The following is a 26,903-nucleotide window of genomic DNA, read 5'->3' on the forward strand; positions in this document are numbered from 1 at the left end:
CACAAAAAAAGAACATATTAACTCTAAAAAATGAGCAGTAGAGAAGCATGCCGAGCAGCATAAATCATGCTTCACAATGCTAATCTCATAGCCACGTCTTTGTTCCCAAGCAAGATGACTTGCTCTTCTCTATAGAGAACGAAAGTGCCCGTCTCAGACCATAGCTCATGGCCACAGTAAATAGGGATGCACTGCCAGGTCTGTCTGTATAAATCGCAGCACCTGCACACGCTCACACCATCCACACAGCAATAAATGAGCACACATTCCCCCACAGTGGCAGTCAGGTGGACAGATAGACAGCACAACCCATTTACCAAGTCAAGGGCATTTCATGGAGACCCCAGATCTGGAGAAAAGGAAAGAGGGGACCAGACAGGAGAAAAAGGAGGCTATTGCCATGTCCCTGCTCAGGGCTATGAGACTGGCCAAAAGGTGAGACTGCACCAAAAGCCATGATCCCTGGCTTACAGCCTTGCATGTCTCCATTAGCACCATCCTCTTTGCTAACTGGGATGCAATTCCTGTCATTACACCTTAAGGAATGTTTGGATACTAGCCAAGAATCTCACCCTATTCCCCTATTCTGCATGGGCATAATTGAAGCATCTTAAAGACACACCTCAAGTCAAGTACGAGCTGTATGTTTTGTGAAATAGCAGCAGATTTAAGCACACACTTTGGCACAACCCTGAACCAGTCATTGGTGTTCAGAATTCAAATCCGCATGTTCGAAAGCGTCATCTCCCACAAAACCAGGGGCCAGTGAGCTCAGGGTTTCACACTGTCAGCAGAGAGCACACAAACCACACAGGCAGCACACCTACAGGTTCCTCTCCACGTGCCACAGTGAGTGCTCCACTTCAAACCCCACTGGAATCATGAGAATTGGGTGCCCTGCCAGGCAGAAATCCCATGTCACAGTTGTTGCCTCACCTTGCAGCATGGCAGAGGTGGTGTAGTAGTTAAACGGGACCTTCTTTACCATGTACACATCTGTGTCCAGAGAGGAGAGCTTGTCCCCCACCAGCACAGACTTCCCCATGCCCGCATTGCCCACCAGCATCACAGGGCGCTGGCGCTCCAGGAGCCTGTCCATGAAGTACCGCAGCCGAACCGTCTCAGTAGTGGGCACCAGGCAAGCCTGAGAGAGGAATAACAAGCAAGGGATTCCCATCACTGCCACAAATCCCACAGCCATGTTCTGGGGAGAAGAAAAATTGGGAAAGCCAGGAATGGGTGAGGAGACCCCTGTTTCTAGATCACACCGGGAAGGGGAATGATAAGCTTCTGCCAGCCATTACAGTTAAACTGTCTGCAGAGATGAAACCTTGACAGCTGGATGCTGGCAGCAGCATCTGGATCTCCCCACAGACGTTTTTCTAAAATGGTAACAATTTTTTTCAAGTCATCTGTTTCCATTGGCACGTCTAAAAGGAAGGAAAAGCGTAGCTGGCAAACACAATCCTCTACCTGCAGAAACTTTCTTTTTTTGTCCAAATCATAAAAAACACCCCTATTTTCAGGTTGGCACAGATTGACAACATGGCGCCTTGGGGGCTTTGTCACTACGTTGTGTCACATCCTACTTCTTTCTGTGGGTCACACTCCTTGGCCAAATCCACCCCTCTGCCTGCACCCTGGCACCCGCTCCTGGGTCATTGGGGTGGATCTGAGCCTGCCCCTGATGTACATAGGTCATAACCGAAAGGCCAGTGGAACACTACTCTTCACAACCAAAACACAGCAAAGAAAACTGGTTAATTAGTAGTACCTCATGCAGAAATCCATCCTTATTAAGAAATGCTTGACCTTTCATCATACTTCATCAGAACACCCGCTTACAAGCACTAAAATGCATTAATTCCTTCCTGACAAAGCCACACACTGCTCACAAACCTGTAATGGCATTTCTGGATCAAATTCAAACTGGGGAATCAGTTTAGACCAAGGCTCAAACTTCTTTGTTTCGGGATCAATGTAAAAGTCGAAGACTGTTCCCTGAGAGGGAAACTTAATAGTCTTGAATTCTGCTACCCACCACTTGCTGAATTCCACTCTGTAGTCCACAAGCTGCAAAACAAGAGGGGACAAAAATATGTTAATCTCAAGATCAAGATTCTCTATCTCATCAGTGATGGAGAATGTTATCTGGTCTGAGTCTACCAAAGGGGGACTGGTCCTTAAAATATACTGTGGAATTTAATGATCTTACTCTTTTTCCTATTCTTAAGCCTAATTTTTCATTTTCTCCACTTCTTCTCATCACTCCTTTTTATTCACCCAAATAATTCATCCTCTGTGTTGATCACTCTTGGTATGTCTGAGATTAAATGGATGGATCAATTTGAAAAAGAGAAATACGTGCCTGTGACTAAACAGAGCACTTGATTGATTCTTGGTGCCTGCTTCTTCCAACAGACAAGGACACAACATCCGTCTACATCTGTGGTCATGGTTAGTCAAAGCATGCATACTAAAGCCTTTCCTCATAAATCATGTCAGTCTGTTAATACTTTGTTGTTGTCTTCTGGCATCTTTTCAAGCTATAGCTTTTTGGAGAAGCAGAATTGTACCACTACACAAAAACACCGGAGAGGGACCAGGCCCCTTCAGCTCTGCTGCATTTCTGCCATACTGCCCTGGAAGCATCTGCTGTCTCGGCTTTCCCCGCTATGTCTTCTGAAATCTGAAATTTTGCAAGAGTTGGGATGATGCTTTTGCTTTTGACACTGGTTCAGGACTTGCAAAATGTGCTTAGCTTCCCCTCTTGTTACTGATCTCCTATATGATATTGTGCAAATCCCCATGCAAACAGTGGGTATTTCAGCATTCTGCCCTGAGGAGAAGCAGGAAGGGGAAGGAATGGAAAGTTGCTGTTAAAAAGATGTCTATGAAATACTGGATGCAAAATTTCGTCAGTTTTAGCAGTCTTCCTGGGGCATCTATGGGACTCTCCTCCCCATAGTCATGCAATGTGCTTTTCCAGGACAGAAACCCAACTGGGACTGCCAACACGCTGCCTGTAGACTGATAAGCCTCCATCAGGAAACACGGGTTTGAAATGAAATGAACAGTCGCTGTAAAGTCCCCTGAGCTACCATCCACCAAAAAAAAAGAGGATTTTAAAAAAAAGGTTATCAGTATCCCTGATTTTGCAACCTCGTGCTATTCAGAGAGGGAGAATAACTTTAATTCTCCATTCTCCTGTTGTTCTAACTCCTCAGCACCAGTGGCAGAGCAGCCTTCAGCTGAGGGACGTGCCTCAGTGCTAAAAGCCTTCTCACAAGGGTGCCCTCGCCCCTGCACATCCAAACTGCCTGCATCTGCACTGAGCTGCACCGCCTGCCTTCCCTCACAGAGCAGCTTGGTGGAGATGCTCCAGCCCTAGCTCCTTTGCCAGAACAGTCTTCAGATTAAACTGCTTCCTTAATAAAAACCCTATATGGATTTCCACTAATTCCAGAGCCTTGAAATGGCAAATCTATCATCTGTTTTTACACGGAGGCTCCGCTACCCACCAACAAGCGCGGAGAAGCGGGAAGCCTTCCAGACTCTTTATCCTGACATTTCAGCAGCAAAAGGTCAACACGAAGGGCACCTTCAATGGAGAGCAATAAACAGATTTTATATTGGATCATTTTTCATCAGACTTCCCTTCATTCGGACTGCTGTATCCTTACACTCTCCGCTCTGACATTTACAGAGCATCAAAAGCAGCCCTGCATAGCCCAACCTCCAAGCCAAATCTCCCGGAGGGTTGATGTGCCTGTGCACAGCTCCTCCTGCAACCCACACAAAGGTTGCAAGAGCGTGCTGCTTGATGGCCCACCAGGCCCTGGCAGTGCAGAAATACCTGCAAACCATGCTGGGCCACACAGAGCGATGCCAGAGACTGATCCTGGGATGCAAAAGAGCTAGGCTGTGGGGAACATGGCACCCATCTGCCACACAACTGCGCTCCCACCAGCTTGCTGAAGGAGCCTTAAGCTCCTATGATTAGGCAGCAGTTGTACTGCTGGAGCAAGCAAAAGCAGTGCTTCCAGGTTTTGCTGTTTTCTTTTTAATCACTCTGCACTGACAACACTGAGGCTGATTATTTCCCAGCTGGCACATGGGAAATGGAGGGGTCAAGTCCGCCACAAGGACTGGGAAAGCTGGGCTCTCACAGCCATCAAGAGAACTTAAAGGGTCCAGGTAGGCACCACGTCTAGCTCAGGCTGTGCTGCTTATCATTTCTGGATGTATCTGTTCCTTGCTATGAAGCAAACATGAGCAGTCCAGCAGGTGTTCCTGGCCACTGGTGAGGCACATGGAAAATATACAAAGAGACCCTGTGAGAGCACTTGAGCAAAATCTGCAAATGGCAAGGCCTCTGCCCAAGCTGGGGTAAGAGCTTTGGTGTCAGATCCTTCCAGGGACCTCCCACATAGTCCAGGCAAAACAGGGGCCTGCTGAAGATCAGAATTCGACCTCTGAGCCCTCAATAGCAGTCCCCCAGCACTGAGCAGACCCCCACATCAGGATAACATGCTTTAGACTTAGGGATGAGGTGTTCTTTGATGAGGAGATGCAATCACTAGACAGATTCCCAGAAGGGACTGGACAGACCCACAGTGAGCAGCTCAAGCAGATGCCCAACGTAACTCTAGACACAGGCATTGCAACTGCTCACATTGATCCCTCTGCCACTTGCTGACAACCTGGCACTCAAAGTCCAGGACTTCAGGTACCATGTGCGCTCTTAGACCCTTCTTTAGGTGCCTCATGTTTCTCCTGCTTGCTTCTGAACCAAAGCAACATTCAAATTCTCCAGCTTACAAAGCCATCCTGGAGGCATCAAGGCCAGCAGAGGATGCAAAACCATCATTAAAGCATAGGCACAACACCATGGAACAGAGCCAAAGGTGGCCCCAACACCAGCAGTGTCACAGTGGTGCTCGGACATGCAGCCCACCATCATCTTGTCCATTATTACTGTTAACAGTGGGAAGCTGTAAAAAACAGCAGCTTTTCCAATTACTTGGAAATCAAGAGACAGCCAGGCTGCACCAAGCTGAGCCACGCAGCTGGGAAATGGGGCAGAACAGGGAGCCAGGGTGAAAATAAATCCCCCTTCATCCTTTCCTGCTTCCCCAGGGCAAGTCTATAGAATATCTCATGGTGTTCCCATAAGAAAGCCCCCACCAAAGCAGCTGTGCTCCAGCTCAGCAGGAAATGTCTGTGCTTGTCCCGCTTTTTGAGCGACAGTGTCTGACGAGGGGCTGAAAATGTGCAGTATTAAATGATGACCTTGAGAAAACTCAGTCTTATAATAACACCATCATTGAAGGGATCACACCCACCCCGTCTAAAGCAAGCTGATGGATTTGGAAGCTGACAGCAGTGATTAATCCATAGGATAGATGCACTGCGGGAAGCAGCATGGAGAGCAGTACCCTGTCTTACTCCACCTCTCAGACACCAGTGTACTTTGAATGTTAAAGACTGGTGATACAGGGCCTGATTAACCTTCCTGCACCAGGAAGATCTTGGTCTCTAGGTTGCGTCCTCAAGCACTGTAATCCTGGGTGTGGACATCAGTCCCTCAGTAGCTTGTCTGAGCCCAGCAGCTCACACCAGAACACACCAAACAGCCGGCTGCCCTGAGGGAGCTCATGGCGAGTGCCTGCAAACATCAACCCCAACCACCCCGACAGCAGGAGAACTGGCTGTGCAGCTACTTTTCTGCATTAAAGTGAGACAAGGGAGACAAGAGGTCCTGACAAAGGTCAGAAGAGCCTTTGCCAGACCCTGAGAGACTTACAACCTCTAAAGAGGAACCCTTTTTCACATTTTGTGTATGATTTGCACAGATGCTCAACAGCCATATAACACTTCTGGCCAGATCGAAGACTTCAGTACCCAAAGGGCACCAAACTTTTGAGCTTCTCTAACAGCCCCACAGGCTCTCCAAGCAAAAAGATGCTCCAAGCAAAGAGTACCTCAACTGTCTACTGTCTACTTCCACTTAAATGGACACCTGTAATCTCCATCCTGCCCCACTGACCACATCTCTTTCTTACACGCTTTTATCACAAATTGAGGACAACTGATTCCTGATGTAAACCTATTTTTAATAAAAGCCAGTGGTGGCAAAGCACCGTCTGGTTTGTGTTGCATAATGTAATGCCTATCTGCACAATCTGATGATCAAGACTGCCCCACTGATATATTCATCTGATAAATCAGCCTTAATTTGATCACATTATACATATCCACATGCCTCTATAAATTAACTTCATGTTTCTCCCCAGTGAAACATGTCTCAATAAGCAAACAACCCTCTGCCTTTATCGCTTGACCCCTCAGCCTTTCTGCTCTGGTGCTACACCTCAGATAATGAGGTCTTTTGCAAACTGAATTGTTGCATTCAGGTTTCTAGTTCATTATCATCTACATGCAAGAAACTGGCATTACTGATAAAGCACATTTTGGAAAATACTAAAAAGAAAGAAAGAAAAAAAAAAAAAAAAGAAGCCTAGCAGCCTGTTTAGAAGATTGCTGAAGCAGCAGCTTCGTTCTTACCTGATCTTGAAACATTGATCCACCAAAGGCCCAGACAGCAGCAAAGACAAAGTAAAGTTCATACAGCTCCTTGGGACAGTCAGGAGGTGTGTTCTCCTCCGTCAGAAGGCATTCAAGGAGGTAGCACAACATCTGAACCATGCTCTGCTCAGGAATGGGAATAATCTTCTTAAACCTAGACAAAGGAAATTGAAAGCACAGGAAATGTAATTGGGTACAGATACACAGTCACTTACAACACAAGAAGACAAGCCTAGAAAATCTTTTTTGGAATATCAGCATTTTACTTTTCTTCAGTGTGTGTCTTATTCAGGGGTACAGAAATAAAGAGAACACCCATTCTCTTCCTTGGACCTGCTGGCACTGGCACATATACAAGTAATAACAGTAATCAGAAGTTTCAAGCATTTTAAAACTTTGATCCTCTTGAAAGAAGTAAAATGGAAGACTTGCTAAAGGCAATGATTTCCTGTGAACCCAACAAGTTCAAAAGCGGTCAAATAGAGGAGTAATAAAATAAACCCTTTCATCTTGCCATTTTACATTCATTTAAGCTACACTTACAGAATTCCAAACTAATATTGCAGCAGCACTGAAGTCTTCCATAAAGTAATTATAGCTATTTGAAAGGTTAGTTCTACAATTTCTGAATTAAGTAAGGTACCAAAATACTCGGCTCAGGGCTGTCTGCAGCTAATCCTATGGATTTCATGGTCTGACACAATGTTAAGCAACACAGTGGGAAATGTCCAGTGGACTCGCTGCCAACAGCTGCAACCAGCTTGGTCTCACAGGGAGCAGTTCCCTATTAAGGTGCCCAATTCCTATTTCCAAGGCCACTATTTTCACTACATCAGACCCTTCTGAAACATCCTCATTGTGGTTGATAGCACCCACGTTCAACTGTATGCTTATTTTTTCTTTATTTTTGGTGGTGGTGCCTTTTTGTTGTTGCTGTTGTTTGTTTGTTTGTTTGTTTTTAATGAAGGTGGAAGTTTGGGAAGCAGAGTATGGGAGAAGCTTCCTTACTCAGGTTTGTTGGGACTCTACTTTGGCCAGTCCTCATCACATTATGATTAAGAGAGCTGTCTCTCACAATAACCAAGAACTGCATTCTCTGGTGGCATCCCCTTGAAGCTAACTTAAGCCAAGGAGCATCAGGGCCTTTCCAAAATTCCAAATTCTTCATATGCATTGGATTGGTGTCCAGCAGGCTGGATGTCTGCAAATAACTGACTTCCTTTTTTTCAAATGCATCAGGAAAAGAAACTCAAGAGGTAACTGCTTCAAGAGCAATCCTATCCTCTCTCACAAACACCCATTTCTTTATTACCACTGAAGGATGGGGAAAAAAAAAGTGGGAAGAAGGAAAAAGGAGATCTGCTCTCACCTTCCAACCTTCCAAACAGCAGGCTGAAAACTTTACTTCAGCAATGGTCTAAGATTTCTACTGAAAAGTGATTTGTGGAGTGGACTTAAGTCCAGCCTGACACATCAGGAGACCAAGACAACTTCTCTTTAGGATCTCCTGGATTTACTTTCCAAGAGATGCAGCACTGACAAGAAGTACAGGACCAACCAAAATCAGATGAAAACCAGGCCCAGCCAACAAAGGAAGGACAGGAGTGTTGGCACCCAGACCTCACTTTGCAGTTTCTCTGCAGTTAAGCCAGTGATGCTCAAGGCTCTAAGGGGCCACGAGGAAACCCTGCCACCCATGCCACATGCCCCTCAGCCCCAGCACAGCACAGCTGGTCTGGAAGGCAACAGGTGTCCCCCTGCTTTTGCTGGTGGAGATACAATCACTCTGCAGATGTTACCTTGTTCTAAGGGTGTCCAGACAAGGCGGGAGGTACTTATCAAACAAAATGGTCAGGTTGGCTCTTTCTGACTGTATCTCTCGCCTGTCAATCCAGCTGCTCACTGGAGGATTCCAGCCCAGATCTCCTGGGTTTATGTACAAGATCCCTTTAGGCCCAGGGTAAAAGAAAAAAAAACATGAGGACACATCAGAGACCATTCCTTTCCTCCAGCAGAATTGCTCAGCAACTTTCACACAACCAGCTACATCCCACCCTGTCCACACAGGGCCCTGCACAACAGGAACGCTCTCTCAGCACTGCTGAAGCTGTCCTCAACAACAGTCAGAGAGCTCAGAGTAAATCTCCAAGATGATCACAGCTCCACATATGTATGAGGACAGGGTCCTCAGTTTGTCCATGTGCTTCCGGGACATGCTCTGCCCACCAAAGGCAGGCATGATCCCAGGTTGGGAACTTTCAACAGGGACCAAGTTGCCCAACAAAAGACTGCTTAATGGCAACAGACCCTGCTTTCTTTATGCAGCATCCCTGACTGAAGCTCAGCCCAGGACTCACCTGCTCTGGACACAGTTGCTGGCGTGGCTGTGCGCAGGTGGCTGATCTCAAAGACCAGCCGCATCGTCAGGTTCAGTGGGATCCTCTCATTGCTTGCCAGGGTCAGCACCTGCACATGACAGACAAACTGGCAGCTTAATCCTGAGATTAATGCATCCCGTGGGAAGAGGAATGAAAAGTGCTCAGTACTTTGCACTAAGGTTTGGTTGCTGTCAGCTCAGCTCCTCCAAGCAAAGCAACTAATTTCTAACAGGTAGTAGAATGATCCCTCTCTCTTCCACAGACCAGAATGAACAGCAGGGCTCCCTTAGGGTGGGAGAAAAGGTGCAGAATTATGACCCTATTCGCCATTTTTAAAGGGCCTGAAGTTATGACCAGGACATCTGTGGTTACTCAGGACACCAGTTCTCCAGGAAAGGGAAATTCCCACGAAAGCATGCTTTGGGCTATTTTCCTCATGCACCATTTATTTATGCAATATTTCTTTGTATATCTGAAGAAACATCACCATAATTGCATTATTCTAGGAGGTGTTATTTTGGCATAGGCATTTTGGCATTGGCATTGCAACAGGCTGCCTAGGGAGGTTGTGGAGTCTCCTTCTCTGGAGATATTCAAGGCCTGTCTGGATGCCTACCTGGGCAGCCTGCTCTGAGGAACCTGCTTTAGCAGGGGAGTTGGACCCGATGATCTTTCGAGGTCCATTCCAACCCCTACAGTTTTGTGATTCTGTGATTTTTCCTAGGCTGAACCACACCATGCAGTCAAGGAATGTCCACTTCTTTAACTTATAGTAATTACCTTATTGTCATCCATCACTGTATTAAGAGACTCAATCCACATCGGATCAATATCCCCATCTAGTACCATCCACTTGGGACCATCATGTGTGATGTTGGCCAGCTCTCGCATGATTGATGAAAACAGTCCTGGGAAGATGACAAGAATATCATGATGAACAAATTTGCCACCTGCTCTAACATTTTTCTCTAGCATCCTACTAAAAACTATCATAATAAATGCGTTCCTCTTAAGCATTCAAAACTCTACACACCTGTATACGTTTTAAGTAAGAAGTATTTCTATATCATGATATGGGTCTAGTTTGCTTTGAAGAAATCATTATGAAAATGACTGAAGGCCTATACGTGAGCTTCATTCCTGCCAAGAATAAGGGGTATGAAAAGTGAAGAGTAGATACTTAGAAGCAGAAGAAGGTACAAATTACACAACACGGGGAAAGCCATCTGAATATGCCTTGGAATTTCTTCTAAGTGTTTTTTTGTGGCTCAAAGTATTTCAGGGAAATCAAGATGCATTAAATGCCGGGGCATGGCCTTAGTGAGATTGAGGGGAGAACAAGCATAGAATGACATTGAATGACAGAACAAAATGTCAGTAAAATCAAGGAGACAGAGAGCATACAGTGTCTCAAGGGCAGTAAATAATGAATGTTAAGAATAGCAAGGATGCTGGGAATAGAACAGCAGTACTGCCGAGAAAATAAAAACTCCACAAAATTATTGCTGTCCTCTACACGTGAAAATACCTGGGGAGACGCTGGTCTTCATGAAAAAACAATCAGGCAAACAACAAAAAAAAAAGAGAAGATAGAAAAGAAAGAAAAAAAAGCACCTCTCTCTTAGTGAATTGTAACAAGCCGACTTCTTTTCTCCAGGGCAAGCTATTACTTTGTGATCCAGACCAGGAATGGCTAGTGGCATTATATGACCAAAGATAAAGCTTGCATAGAGCAAATGCAGAACAGCTCACCCAAAACAGGTATCTGATTCTGAGATCAAGTCAAAAAAAAAACAAAAAACACCACAACATTTCACTGTGTCTGCCTCCACTCAACTCCTCACATGTTGAGCATGTGCCTTGGAAACTGCCTCTGAATCTGCTCCAAGATCATTAGTATCAGAAACATCTACTGTCTCAGAGCATCAATGCTCCCCTCACATGCACCACAACAGCAGCAGAGAGAAAAGTGCCTCTCTTCTAACCTTGTGCATCCACACCACAAAGCTATCTTGGGGCTTAAAAGAGGACTTTGGTTCTACAAAGAACACTTTTAGGATTCCCTTGTGGGACCTTTTACCAGCTTAGACGTACAACTTTTTCATCTCCCATTAATGAATGGAGTGATGGGATGACAGCATCATCTCTTGTTGGACTGTGGGAAAAATCTCCTTGCTGCTATTTGACAAAAAGAAACAAAACTTTAAGGACTAGTTAACACAAAGATATTTGCCTTGAAACCTCAGAACAGAGCCATCTACACTGTTGCAGGCTAGAAAAGACTGGAAACCCGCCTTTAGAAGGTCCCTCCTGCTGTTCAGTACCGCAGTCCTCAATCTGCTGCTGCAGCCACTCTGCACAGTTCAGGCTGTCCCCCGCACTCCCCTCTGTCATTTCTGATTTACGGTCCCTAATTACAATTAAAATGAAATTAACTCTGACACTAGAACAAATCAGGAGGGTCAGGTCAGGTCTGCAGTGGAGGCCAGGAGAGGTGGGTGGCAGTTCATCTCCTGGTGAGATTCTGTCTGAGGATGATTTACGGCAACGTCTTCCCTCACCTCCCCCACACCTCTGAAACCTGCTACAAACGTAAATCAAAGCTGCCTTTCCATATTAGACAGAGCCAAAAGTTTCACTCCAGATCTCCGTGACCTTTCAGGAAGTTTTAAATGTGCAACTTGTTTTCCTCAGGAGTGATCAGGATCAACAGATTGGCAAATGATGATGTACTGCAGAGATTGGAAAGCAATATTTGGTGGAAAATACTGTGGTGGAAAAGCGTCACTTTAAGGGCTTGTTGTGTTTGCTACCAGTGACAGTGATGGCACATGCTGGGGGACCCCAGTGTACACCCCAGGGCAGGGGGGAACCCAGCACCTACCTCTCTTCTGTCACTAGTCCAGCCCACTCCAAAAGACTGTCTGCCCCATTTAGGAGCTAGTAACTCTTGGTCTTAACGGACATGACATTTATCCTTAGGGCAATAGGATAAAGCAGGTTTATGCTACACTTCCCATTTGAAGATCAAATAGCTAAAACATCCTATAAATCCTTTCAACCACAAACTCTCATGTGGGTGTGAGCAGCAGAGAAGCAGGCTTTGAGACCTGTACACAAAGAACCAGTCATCTGGCTGCTGCTCAAACAGTTCATTTTTAAAAAAATAGTAATAATTCCTTCTTTTCCTACAGATTCAGGGATGAAAATACACTCACCATCTTTCCATTCTCTTGTTGCTGGGTTAATGATCCCAAAAAGCTCATCGTTGGTGACTGCTTTAGGGTTGAGGTCTGTCCAGACAGGCCGTCGCTTCATTATCTGGTAAGTCCTGTGCAGAGATCTCATCACCTGGGACTTGCCTGTGCCTGCTTTACCCACCACAAAGACAGAGTGCCGGACTGTCAGCAGCTCCTCCAGCTGCACCACCTGAGAAAAACATGGCCAAATTTCATACAAATATGCCGTATTACAGATCAGCTCTACAAAGCAGATCCCATTGGAGTTTTAGTTTAGAGCAGTGTGACCAAGATGCACAAATCAATTTTGCCTTGAGTTTGGTATAGCCACTCTAATCAAAATGGGTGAAAACTTCAGCCTGCAGTCCAACCTCCACCAGTATTTTCATCTGTCAGCCATTAGCTGACAAGGCTCTGCTCTCCAGAGGCCATGCTGTCATGAAGCTACAAGGGTTAGCCTCTTTGTAAACTCAGGGAGTGAGTCAGTGCTGTCTTTTGGCAGGCATGACTACATCAAAACAATCATAGTACACTGCGTCCTCCATCAAGGTCAGTCAGCAAGAAGAATATTGCACAGAGCTCTCTCTGTAGAAGCAAAGATGATTGAGAAAACCCATATGACCTGATGGAGATGTAGGTATGGCAGAAGATCGCTTGGTCTTACTTTGAGCACAAAGTTGTCCTCAGCCTGCAGTCGGAGGTCCAACACAGCCTGCCTCACAAAAGACTCAAAATTCAGGTCACGTTTCCGAGGCACATCCAACGCGGGGAAAAGATCCCCAATCAGCCCCATAAACACTGGTACATCATCAGTCACAATCTTGGGGATGTTGAAGTCACGAAGAGAGCGCATCAGAACTTGATCTTCAGGTCGCTCTGGGTCATCTCGCTTGAGGGAGCCAGCAACAACTAGCACTGACTTGATAGCCCGCAAGCCCCAGTCATAGTGATCCTACACAGGAGAAAAAGGAGGGATGAATTTATGCTTAGACAGCAACCACTGTGCAGGGGGAAGACCCAGCAGCTCCAAATGGCCAGACAAGCTGGCAAGGGAAATACATCCAAATCTGTTATTTGCATTGCAGCCAGAGATCTCCTCCAGCCTGAGTAACCTGATTTCCATTTCAGTAGCTGAGATTCCTGTCAGGGGCAGTATTAAAGAGTCAGACAGCTCAGCTGTTCCTACCACTATGTGGGCTCAGAGCTAGCAGTAAAAACAGCAGTAGGACACGCACTAAGCAAGAGCTAAGCAATTTGTTTCACCTAAATGACAACACAGCTAAAGCATGGCCAGCCAAACCCATGATAGCCCAAGCTGGATTTGCACAAGCTACCCAGGTGAAAGGCTTGTTAGTGAATTATGAGGTCCCAGATACCCAGGTTTCTCCACAAGATAACCACATTGGTCACATCAGGCTCCAGATGCAGCCCACTGAGCAGGGCCAGTGAGGGCATTGCTGAAAAAGGACCACGAAGAGGCATTAGAGATCTCAAGCCAACAAGCATCTCTGTATATTCCTGCTTTGTTAGCACCCTTCAGAGCACAACGCAACACCTGACTGTTCCGAGTGACAGACCACAGCTTCCACCAAGCCCTGAGACAGAGCACAAGGTTTCTGTGACCAGGCACTTCCCCAGGCCTCATGCTGGCACAGCCATGGTCAAGTTTTCCACCTGGAGTCCCAGTTCAGTTCTTCTCTGGACCCAGCTTCGATTTATACAAATGATGACAAAGAACAATCTAATTAGAGCTTTGCACTGAAAGCAACCCTACTTGGTCAACATCTGACAAGACAGGGAACCATGAGGCTGAACTCAGAGAGGGACAGACATCATAAAACCATCGAAGGAAGGAGAATCAATAGGAACTAACAGACTGGAAAGCAAAGGGTCAATGAACACTACCCCAAACATGGTATCATTTGAACCCCAAGAAAAATCTCTCACTGTAATACAGCTGGTCAAGTACTTACGTCCCTGCAGATCCCCTAGTAAAACAATTTGATCACAAACCTTCTCCCAGCTGCCAGCACAACCACAGCCATTAAAGAAAAGCTGGGAAGCTTGAGCCACAGAGCTGAAATGGCAAAGCACTTTGTTCCTGGTGACTTTGAAGATCAAGATGCTTCATTGTACTGTCCAGACACAGAAGTGGGCTCACCTGCTTGGACAGGAGCTCTTTGCAGAGCTGGTACAGAGTAATGAACTTCCTGGCTAATGCTCGGGCCTCAATGAATCCCTCCGCCACCAACATAATTTCACAGATCAGCTCAAAGTCTGGCACAACCATCGCGCATGGCCTAGAGACAGGAGAGAAAACAGTGCAGAACAAGTATTTCTTGACTGCAGGTCTTCTAAGGAACAGGAACAATCAGCTGCCAATATTAGCGAGGACTTGTGTGGGCTTGAATTCAGAGGATACATACAAAATATAAAGCCTACACTACAGGGTGTCCCTGCCCACAGCAGGGGGATTGGAACTAGATGACATTCATGTCCTTTCCAACCCAAACCACCCAATGATTCTCTAATTCTATATTGCTGCTTATGCCAGTCCCTATGGCACAGGAGCTGCCTGTCCAGCTCTTGCTGGGTTTCTCTGAGCTCTGTTCTGAGCTGAAACATGAGCTTGCCTTTAAGTTCACGTGAAAACACCTGTGCAAGCACTGATGAAGGAAAAACACAGTGCTCAGAAGAAAATACTATTGTTGAAGCCTCTCTATTAAAATGAATCAAGATTGCCTTTCCAGGCAACAGTCTTATCCTGCTGGATAGAATACCAAATGCTGGCAGCACTGCCTGAATCAGCAACAGTGAATTATATGTGTGATACCTGGGAAAGGACAAAAACGGTGGCCTGGCCAAGGAATTTACAGACTAACACAGACTGGGGCCTCTCCCCTACCTTATGCAAAGTCTTAGCACTGCTCCTAAAACAGGATGGGTCTCTCCCAGTACAAGTAGTGCTAGTGTGGGAGCTGGATGGGAAGGGAAATGGGAGTGAGAGCCCTGTGCAGGCCCACCAACCACATGTCCAAGAAATTTGCTGCTGGGGAAATGGCTGTGAAAGCTCATGGAGAGACGTGTGGTAACGAAGCAAGTGGGATAATGAATCCCAGAGCAAAGCACACAGAGGATGTGGCCATCTGGGAATGTTGTTCCACAGTTAAGTGCAAGGGAAGCACACAAATGATCATGCCCTGTCCAGCTGAAGGACCAAGGCTGTGCTTTCATCATATTCAGGTCCCAAAAAATGAGAGAAAAAGCAACAACAGCCTTTGTTTGCTGCAAATGAGGAGCTGGTTTGCAGACATAAGAGGGCAGTGAATGTACAGCGTTATCTTCCAGGACTACTCCTGTAAACCAGGTCATGCACGGACTTTACCATTGCAAGGGACACAGCTCACTTTCCCTGTCTCTGTATTCACAGACCCTGGCTTCTTGTGCAAGGTAGAAATCTGTGAATCCCCAATGCATTTCCCCACAAAAACAAACTCAAGCCTACAGTATTGGTGGACAGGAAAAGAGCAACTGACATCATCTTCCTGGACTTGTGCAAAGCATTTGACACTGTCCCCTATGATACACCTGTCTCTAAATTGGAGAGACATGGATGTGACGGATGGAGCACTTGGTGGGTAAGGAATTGGCTGGATGGTCTCACTCAGAGAGTTGCAGTCAACAGCTCAATGTGCAGGTGGAGATCAGTAACAAGTGGTGTTCCTCAGGGGTCAGCACGGGGACCAGCACTGTTTAATATCTTTGTCAGGGACATGGACAGGGGAACTGAGCACACCCTCAGCAAGTCGGCTGCGAGCCAACAAGCTGCATGGTGCAGTCGACGTGCTGGAGGGGAGGGCTGCCATCCTGAGGGGCCTGGGCAGGCTGGGAGGTGGACCTGTGCAGGCCTCATGAGGTTCAGCAAGGCCAAGGCCAAGGTCCTGGATCTGGGTCAGGGCAATCCCAAGCACAAATCCAGGCTGGGTAGAGAAGGACCTGGGGGTGTTGGTGGACGAGAAGCTCTACATGAGCCAGCAATGTGCTCATGCAGCCCAGAAAGCCAACTGCACCCTGGGCTGCATCAAAAGGAGCACTGCCAGAGTGGCAAAGGAAGGAATTGTCCCCCTCTGCTCTGCTCTCATCATACCCCACCTGGAGCCCTGCATTCAGCTCTGGGGCTCCCAGTATTAAAGGACATGGAAGTATTAGAACAAGTCAGAGGAGGCCCACAAAGATGATCACGGGGCTGGAGTACCTCTCCTATGAAGACAGGCTGAGGGAATTCAGGTTATTTAGCCTGAGAAAAGTCTTCTCTTTATGAGAAGAAAAGAATCCTGGGAGACTTTATAGTGGCCTTCCAGTACCTAAAGGGTGCCTACAGGAAAGACGGAGAGGGACTTCTTGTCAGGAAGTGTGATAGGACAAGGTGTAATGTCTTTAAACTAAAAGAGGGCAGGTTTAGATTAGATGTAAGGAAGAAACTTTTTACTGTGAGGCACTGGAACAGGTAGCCCAGAGAAGCTATGGATGCCCCACCTCTGGAGGTGTTCAAGGCCAGGCTGAATGGGGCTTGGAACAACCTCATCTAGTGGAAGGGGTCCCTGCCCATGGCAGGGAGTTGAAGTTAGATGATCTTTAAGGTCCCTTCCATCCCAAACCATTCTATGATTCTTCATCCCAAAAAAACAATTTTTGCCAGTCTTATGCTAGTCATGAAACCCAGACTCACCTAAATAGAGCTTTTAAATTCTCAGGTAGCTCAGTTCGCCCTGCATAACCAGGGTTCATGGTGATGAAAATACCTACTGAAGGTACTAAGTTAATGTCTTCTCCAAGAAAATTGAAGGATTTCTTCTTCTCCCTTATTGCATCCTGCACACTCTTTACCTAGGAACCAAGGCAAAATTTTAGTATTGATTTTCAGGTATGAAAAAACACATCGGAAGACACATCAGAAGACAGTACTGCTTTCCTGACACTTCGCCCCATAACAGACAGGGCTTATCACTGTTCCCCCCATCCTTCACCCCCACCCCTCTTTTGCTTTTTTAACCAACTCTATAAATCTTTATATACTGGAGTACATCTGTGTGCCAGTATCAATCTCCCATCACAGTCAAAGCGGAGAGAACTGAAGAGTCTGGGCAAAGTGCAAAGGAGCTGCAAGAATCTGTACCATTGTTCCAAAAGGCACTGGGGGACGTGAGTCCATGTGAGCAGCCCAGGAGTATGAAATGCCCCCAAAGCCACCTGCACCTCACCCAGGCTTTTGACATCAGCCACGGGAGACTTCTCAGCACATCTCATAGCAAAAACCCCACTAACAGCCAAGTCACATCATTCAACTTCCTTGCCTAGCAGGAGACCAGACACCAAGAAAAAAATGGGGCTGCCCACACCCCCACAACACAGCCAACACCCCAGCACAGTCCCAAGAGTCTGACACAACACGGGCTCCTCAACTCACTTCACCCTATTCCTCTGCCCCACACTCAGGTGTCTTCAGGGCATCCCAAAACCCTCCTGTGCCTGTCCTGCCCCTTGACTAAAATGCTAGGCCCAGAAAAGGAGCAGCATTTCCCAATAAACCTGGCCTCTTTATACCAAGCAAGCTTTATATCACTTGTTAAGATTTTGAGACATCAGATGCTTAATTTAAACCAAAACCACAAGGCAGAAGGCTTCCCCTGCTACCTTCGCCCACTAATATTATCATCTTTTTCATTTGCCTGATTGCAGTTTTGTTCTCATTCCTCACCTTCCAAAGAGATTGAGTTTATTAAAGCTAGATCATCTTTTGGCAAATAGAACTTTAGCAAGGGAGAAATCTATTTTCACCACTCTAACCTTACTAATGTTTGCTATCTTAAAGTTAAGCAATTAATCGATTTTTTTTTTCTGTAAGGAACCATATCGACATTAGCTGCATGACTAAGACAGCCAATTAAACATCGCCATGGTTACACTCCTAATAGCAGCCAGGAGACACGATGATGGAATGACAGCCGTGCTGCTTTCTTCAGATGCAGTGCTCCAGCCAGGAGCTAGAGAATCATTAGCAGTTGAGTCATAGCTGGGCTTCTTTTGTTCAGCTTCCCCTTTTATTTTAAGATCCTCAAAGACTTTCTTTCAATGACAACTTTAAACTAGAATCTGATGGAAGAGAAATTGAGGGAAAGACACACAAACTCCTGTACCCGCCTGGAGCTTCTTTAGGATGTCACATAAGGTACTAATCAAGACTGAGAGGAAGATGAGAATAGTGAAGAGTCCATAGAGGGGTTCAGAATGTTTCTTGCTACAAGAGTATAGAAACTTCTGGGTTCTAGATCTTTTTTCTGAAAAATTGAGTCCAAAAGGGGGTCTAGGAAGAATTCTGCACCTCAGTCAAACACTGGGATCCTAAAACCCTGCACTCAACTGACACTTGGGTCCAGAACTTAAATCTTTCATTATCCCGGTTTTTCACAATGAAGTTCCCTAAGGTTCAAAATTCTCAGTGCTGCCAATGTCAGAACTGTCTCATTCTGGACAGTGCAACCAAGCACCCTCTCTCCACCCAAACTCTTGTTTGGAGTTTGGAAGCTACAGGTTATCCAGACAGCCTTTCTGCACACACATCCCTCCCTGGTGTTTTTAGAGGACATCAGTGTGATATAGGATCTGGACAACATCCAGACACAGCTCTCACCTTTGAAGTAAGTGCCAGGAGAAGCAGCAGGGCCTGCTCTCACCCTGATGCCCAGTGGTTTTTTTGCCAGGCTGTCCCAGATTTCAGCCCCTGCCAGAGAGGATTCACACCTGCAATGCTTCCCCTCGATGCTCCTTCACCACTCACCGGGTACAAATGAGCAGCATGCAGAAAGCATGCCTCATACCATCCTTCCCTCCATGTAAAATAATTCTAGATTTCCTCATTGGCCAGTAAGGGGAGGAGGAGGATGACGCGAAGTGCCAGAATACATATAAGCCCGAGAGAACAGATCTCCCCAGCATGATGGGGAGGACAGTCTCCTTTTCGGTCCCTCTCTCAGGGCTGCTTTATATGGGACTCAACAATTAAATGAACTTAACAAGTTAAACTAAGGAGGAGACAAGAAACCATCCTTTAGGGAAAACTCCTCTGTATAACCACGTACAGATCAAGTAGCCCTCTCTGAATTTTAACTCCATGGTCTCAGTGTATCTGAAGCAAGCACATCAAGCAAGGCTGCAGATCTGCTGGGGGTTCCAATTCCTGAGTATCACCTGTCCCACATCAGCATGGGCATGCACCAAGATGCACCCATGGGGCTGCAGGCTTTCCTTCTAAGAACTGTGGCACTCAGCTGGGAATGCCCTCTGTACACATTTCATCATGCTCTCATGACAGATACTGAAATGAAACCTACATCCACATGAAAACAAAGAAGGAGAACAGACTGCAGAGTCTTGGTGACAGGTAAGCATGAATTTTGTTATCTTGGATATACTCCTATTTGTCACATATGATTCACAAGTTGTGCCTGACTGAAGGCCATAAGTAACCCCCAGGAAGTCCAGCAGATCATGGATTAGTCCCAAACGTCCCCCTCTCCTCCATGAAAATTATTCCCTGCATGGCAGATTGAATAGCCATAATACAGTTCTCCCCCCTGAAATGATGTGCTACAATTATCTCACAGCACGTTAATGATACAAGTGTCTTCCTCAGGAAGACTATGTACAGAGCCACAGTGCATACTGATCTGGAAAAAGGTGCTATAAAGAATTGTCTCAACACAAATGCTATAATTGTAGGAAGGAGAAGAAGCAACAAAAATGTTTTCAGCATATTACTGCTACATTTTGTCAGTGCTGTAATATTCATGTGATTAATCTTGGGATATAATCCCTCACCTGCCTACACACCGAACTGTGAAACCAGCAAAATGCACTTTCCATATTTACTCTCACTGTGAAGAATACAACATGGCTCTGTCTTGTTTGTGGTTTTTGTTTGTTTGTTTGTTTGTTTTTATGAGCATTTCTCCACTCACCTGTACAGCCACCACAGAAAGGACTTCAACTGAGATCCTGTTAAACTCATCAAAGCAGCCCCAAGCTCCTGTCTGGGAAAGGCCTTTATAAATATTCCCACAAGACTGGAAAACAAAAATAAAAAAATACAAACTTACAAGAATGAAATTACAAATGGAAGCAACTCCAGAAGAAAATAAATAAATAAATAAAGATTTTATTTCCCAGCCTGTTTATTTATAGCAATTTACAGTCTATTGTGAGTATTCAGAAAAGTGCATGGGAACAGCAGGCACAACTCAATTATAATATTTATAGCTCTGCACAGTTTGCCGCTTGATTTGCTAATTGCACTTTCTCGATATATCTGTGCACTAGTTTCATTTAAAGGTCACCTGTGCTGAATTACTTATGGCCCTACTTCCTGGGAGAGCCCATAAGCTGAATAAAATATGATCTGAGGCTACCAAAATCACTGTACCATGCCAGACCAGCAGAGAACAAAACTCAACCTGATGATCCAACATTCTGCAGTGACTGAAGTTTCAGCAGGTTTTGCCTTTATTCTGGCAAAGGATCCTGAAAAAGCCAGGCCAGGTTCCTTCTGATGCCAGGAACATGATGGGGAGAAATGACCAGGGCCAAGGTAGTAGCACAGCCTCTGTCTCAACTGAACAGGCGAAAATTTTTGAAGCATTTCAGATGAAAATCTAACTCCAAAAGGGAAGCGAAAGGTGTAATCAGGCAGAGACCACAGTTCAGGGTTCTGCCTCCCAAAGAATTGCATGCAAGTCTTAGAAAAGAAACGGGAAAAGAAGAAGGAGTTCAACAGAAAAGAACATAGCAGAGATCTGAGAAGAGGTGGTGGACCAGAGTGATCTCAGCTGGATTACTCTCAGTCCTTTGGTTTCATCAGGCCCCAAACATCCCCAGTCCAATGTAACAGCACTGTGGCAAAGGGGGGAGCAGTACCTTGTAGTCCATCTGCTCGGAGCAGTTAAACACGTACACCATGATGCCTAGGGCTCGCCCCAAATCTTTAGTAGTCTCTGTCTTGCCAGTGCCTGCAGGGCCTGCAGGTGCTCCGCTCATGGTCAGGTGCAGTGACTGCGTCAGGGTGATGTAACATCTTTCACAGCAAAAGGTGAAGGGAGAAAAGAACAAGACTGAGACTTGGTCCTACAGGTCACTGTTGGGGTGCAGAGCAATGGGACTGAGGCAGTGCACCCAGGAGATCATTTGTTCTGCAAAGCAATACATGAGCAGAGTGCACGTGCAAGCTAAAGCTCCTCCTGTACCACCTCTGCCTGGTTCTGTTTTCTCTAAGAGATACTCGTTATCTGCCACCACAGTCTGCTGATGGGTCTTCATGTCCAGACTTGAGCTTTCTTTGAAACCCCATAATGATCATTGATATTGGGCATATCCCACACAGCATGGGAAAAGGTTGGTTTTTCTGAAAGCTCTTCCTCTTGCTGACCAGTGCTATCCAGCCCAGAGCATCCCATCCCCTATGACTTGCAGAAATCTGCTCAGACGGCCTAGTAATGGTCCCACACAATGCTGCAGCAAGCCCCAAAGCTCCTCTGTCATGCTGATGGCAGACACCAGGAAGGTGCCCACACACACAGTGCCTGTACTCCCTGTATAATCCACAGAGTTGCAGTCAATACGGTCAAAACCTGATAATACACAGGGTCTTGGCTCAGCTGGCTAATACAGTTAGCCTTAGCCACCTGAGGTGCTCCTGGCCACCAAGATGTCACAGGGTGGGAAGATGTGACCCAGGGTCCACAGAAGACTTGAGTGTTTCTGGATTGACAGCTGGAAGGCAGCTGGAACATTGCAGAGCATCTCAAATCACTCTAGGTGCCCCCATTGTGACAACTGAACCAAGCAGTAGGTGTCTACTTCAAGATAGGAAAAAAAGTTTTCTAGAACCACCAACTAAATAGCATGGACATCCCATGCAAAGGCAAACACCCACAGGTGAGCATCTTAATCTGTGAGATAATCCCACCCCAGTAACTGAGGCACAGATACCCTAGCAGGTACTACCATCAAATCACAAATCAGGTGAGAGTTAAAGCTCTGCCACCAGATTACTGGGACATGGAGAAAAAACAAAAGGGATGTGGGTGTCAAACCTAAACCCATCCATGTTTGGCAACTGTGTCTGACTGCATGGCGAAGCCCAGCTGTGCCTGGGGACCTACCTGTCAGTCAGCGGAGTGATCACAAGCCGAGGGGTATTGCCAAGGTATTCATAGGAGTAGAGGAACTGGGCGTCACAGATGTTGGCAAAGCAGTGACGCTCCTCGTCTGACCATCTGTGCCGGAGCTGCGACAGCCAAACAAATGCCTGCGCGTTGTCCACCTGCAACGCAACCACAGGCACCATCACCGGAAGGCCGGGGATGCCAAGAGCAGCACGTAAAGACTTCTGAAGAGGAGACTTAAGAAGCAGCAAGCTGTGAAGAGGATCTTATAAAGCAAACAGAGTAAGAGAAGGAGCAGAGGCTGTCTTGACAAGGAAGGGGCCGCAGACAGCACCAGGGAAACAGGCTGGGGACAGGAGACAAGGACACCCATGGCCAGTGCTCTCTGCACTACTGGCAGTCAGGCCACCAGGAGATGGGCAGTTTTACTGCAAACTGGGCCCAGGCACCACCAAGCCAAGCTGAGCCCCTGCAGCCAGGGGCTCTGTGAGCAGGCTGGCTGCCTCTGAGAGGACACATGGAGGCTGGGAGTGGAGCCAAAACCCAGTGCATGCAGGACCCCTTCCCATCCAGCTACAGGGCTAGACATTTGGCACAAAAGGTGTGCAGGACAAAGGGAGACCTGAAGGAGTCCCTGTGGCCCCACATCAGATCAAGGAGGCTACAAAACCGAAAGCCTGAATGCTTTTTCTGACCTTTTAAATCCATAACTGAGACCACATCCAGCAGCTTCCCAGCATGATGTCATTGCCAGCCAACATGTGCCTGGGCACAAGGGCTTAGGGCCACTCTTTCACTCCTGGCATGAATCTGTGGCAGTTACGAGCAGACCCTCTGTGTTGCAGGGTCCTGATGAAGAGCAGCACTGCATGGCTGACAGAGGCGTTCTGCCTCCTCACCATAAACGCTGCCAAAGTAAAATCAGCCCTCTATCTCCCACTGAGGCAGTGAGTTGAACAGCTTGTGGTTGGTCCATCCTTCCCTTAAACCCCACTCTAATACTGAGACCAAGACCATGCTGAGCTGCAAACACAAACCTTCTGCGCTATCATCTTTGCCACCACATCCCGAGCGTGGACATCAATGGTGCATATGGTCATGATTTTCTGCCTGTCACCCTTGGAGAGCTGCCCAATCAGCATGGTTACAAGGGTGTTCAGCTGGGTCACTTGCTTCTTGTGATATTCCTTCATTGCATTCTCGTAGCCTTCCTCCACCCTGGCAAAGGCAATCCCAACCTCGGTCGTCCACCAAATTTGGGTACAGGAAAGAGCCACCTAGGGAAAGGGCTGACTCAGTATCAAGGAAAACAGCAGAACTTCCTTACATTTGAGTGTCTGATCCATGGGGAGATCAAAGAAGTATCCATGACATGAAAATAAATATTTTTGATACAGTATTCATAACAGACAGGACAACAGGGACCTGCCCTATGACATTCGTTTAAAGCATATCAATGATACAGACATATTTAGCAGCTACTTATTTGTAAATGAGCACCTTTTGCATGCCAGACACAGCAGAGGAGGAAGAGCTGGATACCACGAGGCTGCCAAAGGTGCAAGTGAGTGGCTCATTCCTCACGATTCATTTTCCTGTTGCAACTTTTTCCTTCGCTGGGCATATAAACTTCTCTTTGACTCACAGGGTGAAGTAGCCACTGCCCAAGCCCATGAGATATGTAACCCAACCAAATGTGAATTTTACCTGCATGGGGATCAGCCTGGAAAATCCATCAGGAGATTGACAGGATAAAGGACAACTTAACCTCCATCCTGGACAGCACAGTGGACACCAGGAACACCCCCCCCACTCACAGCTAGAAGCCATTTCTATAAGATGGGAAGGGCAGGACTGAAGGGGAAGCCCAGAGCTGCCTTTCCCATGCACCAGCCTGAGAAGAGGTGAACAGCAGCAGATACCTGGGCAGGGTAGTCAAAGAGCCACTGTTCCCTTGGCTTCTCCTCATAAGCTGATACAGCTTCTGTCATCTCGTCTCTAACTGTAGCCCTCATGCTGTCCAGTACGTGATTCAGCCAGACCTCAACCTGGAGAGGAGGTAAAATCACAGTAACACATCTGATTTTAAGCACTTTTGGCAATTAGTGAAGTTACAGAATGGCACAAGCATCTCAACTCTTGAGTTAACCATCCCTCAGCCTCATTCAGACTCAGTTGACTTAAATGATTCTGGTGCTACAGGATTAGCATGTGTAGACTCTAACAATGACAGGCAGATTTTACTTGAACTCCAGCTATAGAAGAAACCAAAATGAACTCCACTGATGAGTGGAACAGCATGTTCCACCTCCAGGCCATGAAAAGAATCACACCTAGGACGTGGGCACAATCTCCCAGCAGCAGAAAAAGCTGCTGCTGAACTTGCGAACGAGATTCCTTCTGAAATTAGTATTTCAAAGACTAAGTCCTCCCAGAGAACAGTATAAATTCAGCAAGCTCCATGTCTGTGGAGTTCAGTGACTGATACACACTCCAGCTTCCTGTAACAGTCCATGCAGAAAGGTGCAACTGCAGGAACACATTAGCTGAGCAATAATGGGATTCTTAAATTTCATATGACTGTGGACTGCAATGCCTATGCCTTACTTCAGTGAGAACCTAACCACAGTGAGGCTGTGGAGTAAGAAGGAGTTAAGTTACACTACCACCTCTTCCAGCCTTTGTCTCACAAAGGAAGAGTACTGAAGCTCTACCCCATCTTGGCGACAGAAGTCCAAATAAGGGGCGGGAGAGCAGACCCCACCAGACAGTTCTGATGCACAAGGTTTCCTTCTGACCTGCCCGCTGCAGTCACAGTGTTCACTGAAGCTGACATATTCCTCCTCTCTGCTGTACATTCCCAGGCCAATCTTGGTTGGCTTTTGCTCAGAGTCCAGCTGGAATTTCATCTTGGCCAGGTTGTCAAAGAGTTTGGAAAGATGACGTTGTACCTGCAAAAAGAATTGTATAATTGAAAGAATTGTATAAAGTGATCAAGACAGGACAAGCAGAATGGCCATCATCATACACACTTTACAAGCAGAGTCATACTCAAGAAGCATGCTGTTGGATGTCTCGGTAGGACCACAACTTTTCATGCATGGCCAGGGTCACAAGCCTCCTGTCCCTCCTAACATCTGCATCTATTTCTCCTTGATTTAGTAAGCAAACGTGCCTTAATAAAACACATTTTTCCACTGAGAAATATCCCATTCAGGATAACATCACAGAAAGAAAACATTCAAAACACTACATGACCTCCTAGCACCAATTTCCCTGCAACGTAATGATGAGAGTTCCACAGTCACTGTTCTACATCATCTCAGTCTCAGCATATTGGGGAGTTTTCTTTGCTGTGAAGCTCCCTATTTTCTCACTACTAGAAATCAATATTGTGCTAATGAAAAGCCTTGAGTTTTCCTCAATGGAAATAAAAAAGACCTTTACTTCTGGATAAGGCCCATGATAAACAGCTCAACAGCCCACACCTTTTAGGAAATCCACATTTTGACCAAAAGAGCTCTTCCAGAAGGAAAAGAATAATTGAACTCTGTTCTGTTCACACCTGGTTAAGTTTGAAAAGTCAGCATGGAGGGGCCAGAATTGCTGCTGTAGGCTCTCAGCATCAGCACTTGCCTTCTGAGAGCTGAGCAGATCACCATCACTTCTTCCAGATCACTACCCAAGTAAATCGCTGCATGTCACACACCACTGCCAACAAAGGCAGGCTTCTCCTAGGGCTGTTGTTCTCCCAGCAAGGGTCAGCCCACAAAGCAGTCCCAGAGAGGAGATGCCTCTCTCAAGGACAGACAGGGATGGGGAGATGGAGCCCAGGCAAACTCCCAAAGGTGGGATGAGATGAGAACAGCCTGAGATGCCTGGTGTGCTGAAGCCTAACGTGCCAATGCTTTCAGAGAAAGATGGGTGGACTTATCCATTTAATTCTGACTCCCTGACTCACAAAAAATTACAGCACTCCCTCTTACAAGCTGCAGGCTGACATATCTCAGTATTCTTCTTATGCATTTTCAAGCAGGGACAAATCCTGACTGCTGAGTACTTCCAGGAAGAAGCTGCCACTCACTGCCTCCCAAGATAAACATCTCTCCTTTCAAATCTTAAATGAACCACAGAAAACTTTTCTTACATCTAGAAGTTTCTGCTCACACATCCCCACTACACACTCCCATATGGGCCAGCCTGCACAGCTTCGGACATACTCCAGTACTTGCTATAATCCTGCCAAAGCAGCCCTGAATACACCTGAATCCACACAAGTTCAATATCCAGTTCAAGAGAATAATAGCATTATGTATTTAATCCTCCTTTAGGAATGATCAGACTTTGAAACTACAGTGGAAAGGCTGAGAATGTATCCATGTATGATCCTACTTGACATTTACTTTGATGTTATTGCAAATAGATTCAAATAACAGAGAAAACACCAGGAATTTCTTCTTACCCCATGGAGCATTTTGACA

General features: G+C 46.3%; 1 protein-coding gene across 5 annotated transcripts in view; it reads right to left on the reverse strand.

The window, feature by feature from the left end:
* The window catches only part of DNAH9 (dynein axonemal heavy chain 9), a 200,549-nt gene that overhangs the window by 133,266 nt on the left and 40,380 nt on the right, over nt 1-26,903 (reverse strand). For 4 of the 5 annotated variants that reach the window (XM_072025908.1, XM_072025907.1, XM_072025906.1 and 1 more), the window contains 16 exons: nt 25,221-25,373; nt 24,345-24,470; nt 23,460-23,699; nt 22,420-22,580; nt 21,176-21,332; nt 20,224-20,328; nt 16,935-17,092; nt 14,367-14,505; nt 12,870-13,157; nt 12,185-12,395; nt 9,747-9,874; nt 8,946-9,054; nt 8,388-8,535; nt 6,568-6,742; nt 1,900-2,073; nt 937-1,144 (listed from right to left, as the gene is read on the reverse strand). In XM_072025908.1, the coding sequence (XP_071882009.1) occupies nt 937-1,144; nt 1,900-2,073; nt 6,568-6,742; nt 8,388-8,535; nt 8,946-9,054; nt 9,747-9,874; nt 12,185-12,395; nt 12,870-13,157; nt 14,367-14,505; nt 16,935-17,092; nt 20,224-20,328; nt 21,176-21,332; nt 22,420-22,580; nt 23,460-23,699; nt 24,345-24,470; nt 25,221-25,373 (2,680 nt within the window). Of the gene's footprint in view, nt 1-936; nt 1,145-1,899; nt 2,074-6,567; nt 6,743-8,387; nt 8,536-8,945; nt 9,055-9,746; nt 9,875-12,184; nt 12,396-12,869; nt 13,158-14,366; nt 14,506-16,934; nt 17,093-20,223; nt 20,329-21,175; nt 21,333-22,419; nt 22,581-23,459; nt 23,700-24,344; nt 24,471-25,220; nt 25,374-26,903 lie in introns of those variants that run through there. The other variant, XM_072025909.1, reaches the window with a different exon arrangement.

This window comes from Anas platyrhynchos, chromosome 19 (genome assembly GCF_047663525.1).
Source record: "Anas platyrhynchos isolate ZD024472 breed Pekin duck chromosome 19, IASCAAS_PekinDuck_T2T, whole genome shotgun sequence".
Classification (NCBI taxonomy): Eukaryota; Metazoa; Chordata; class Aves; order Anseriformes; family Anatidae; genus Anas; species Anas platyrhynchos.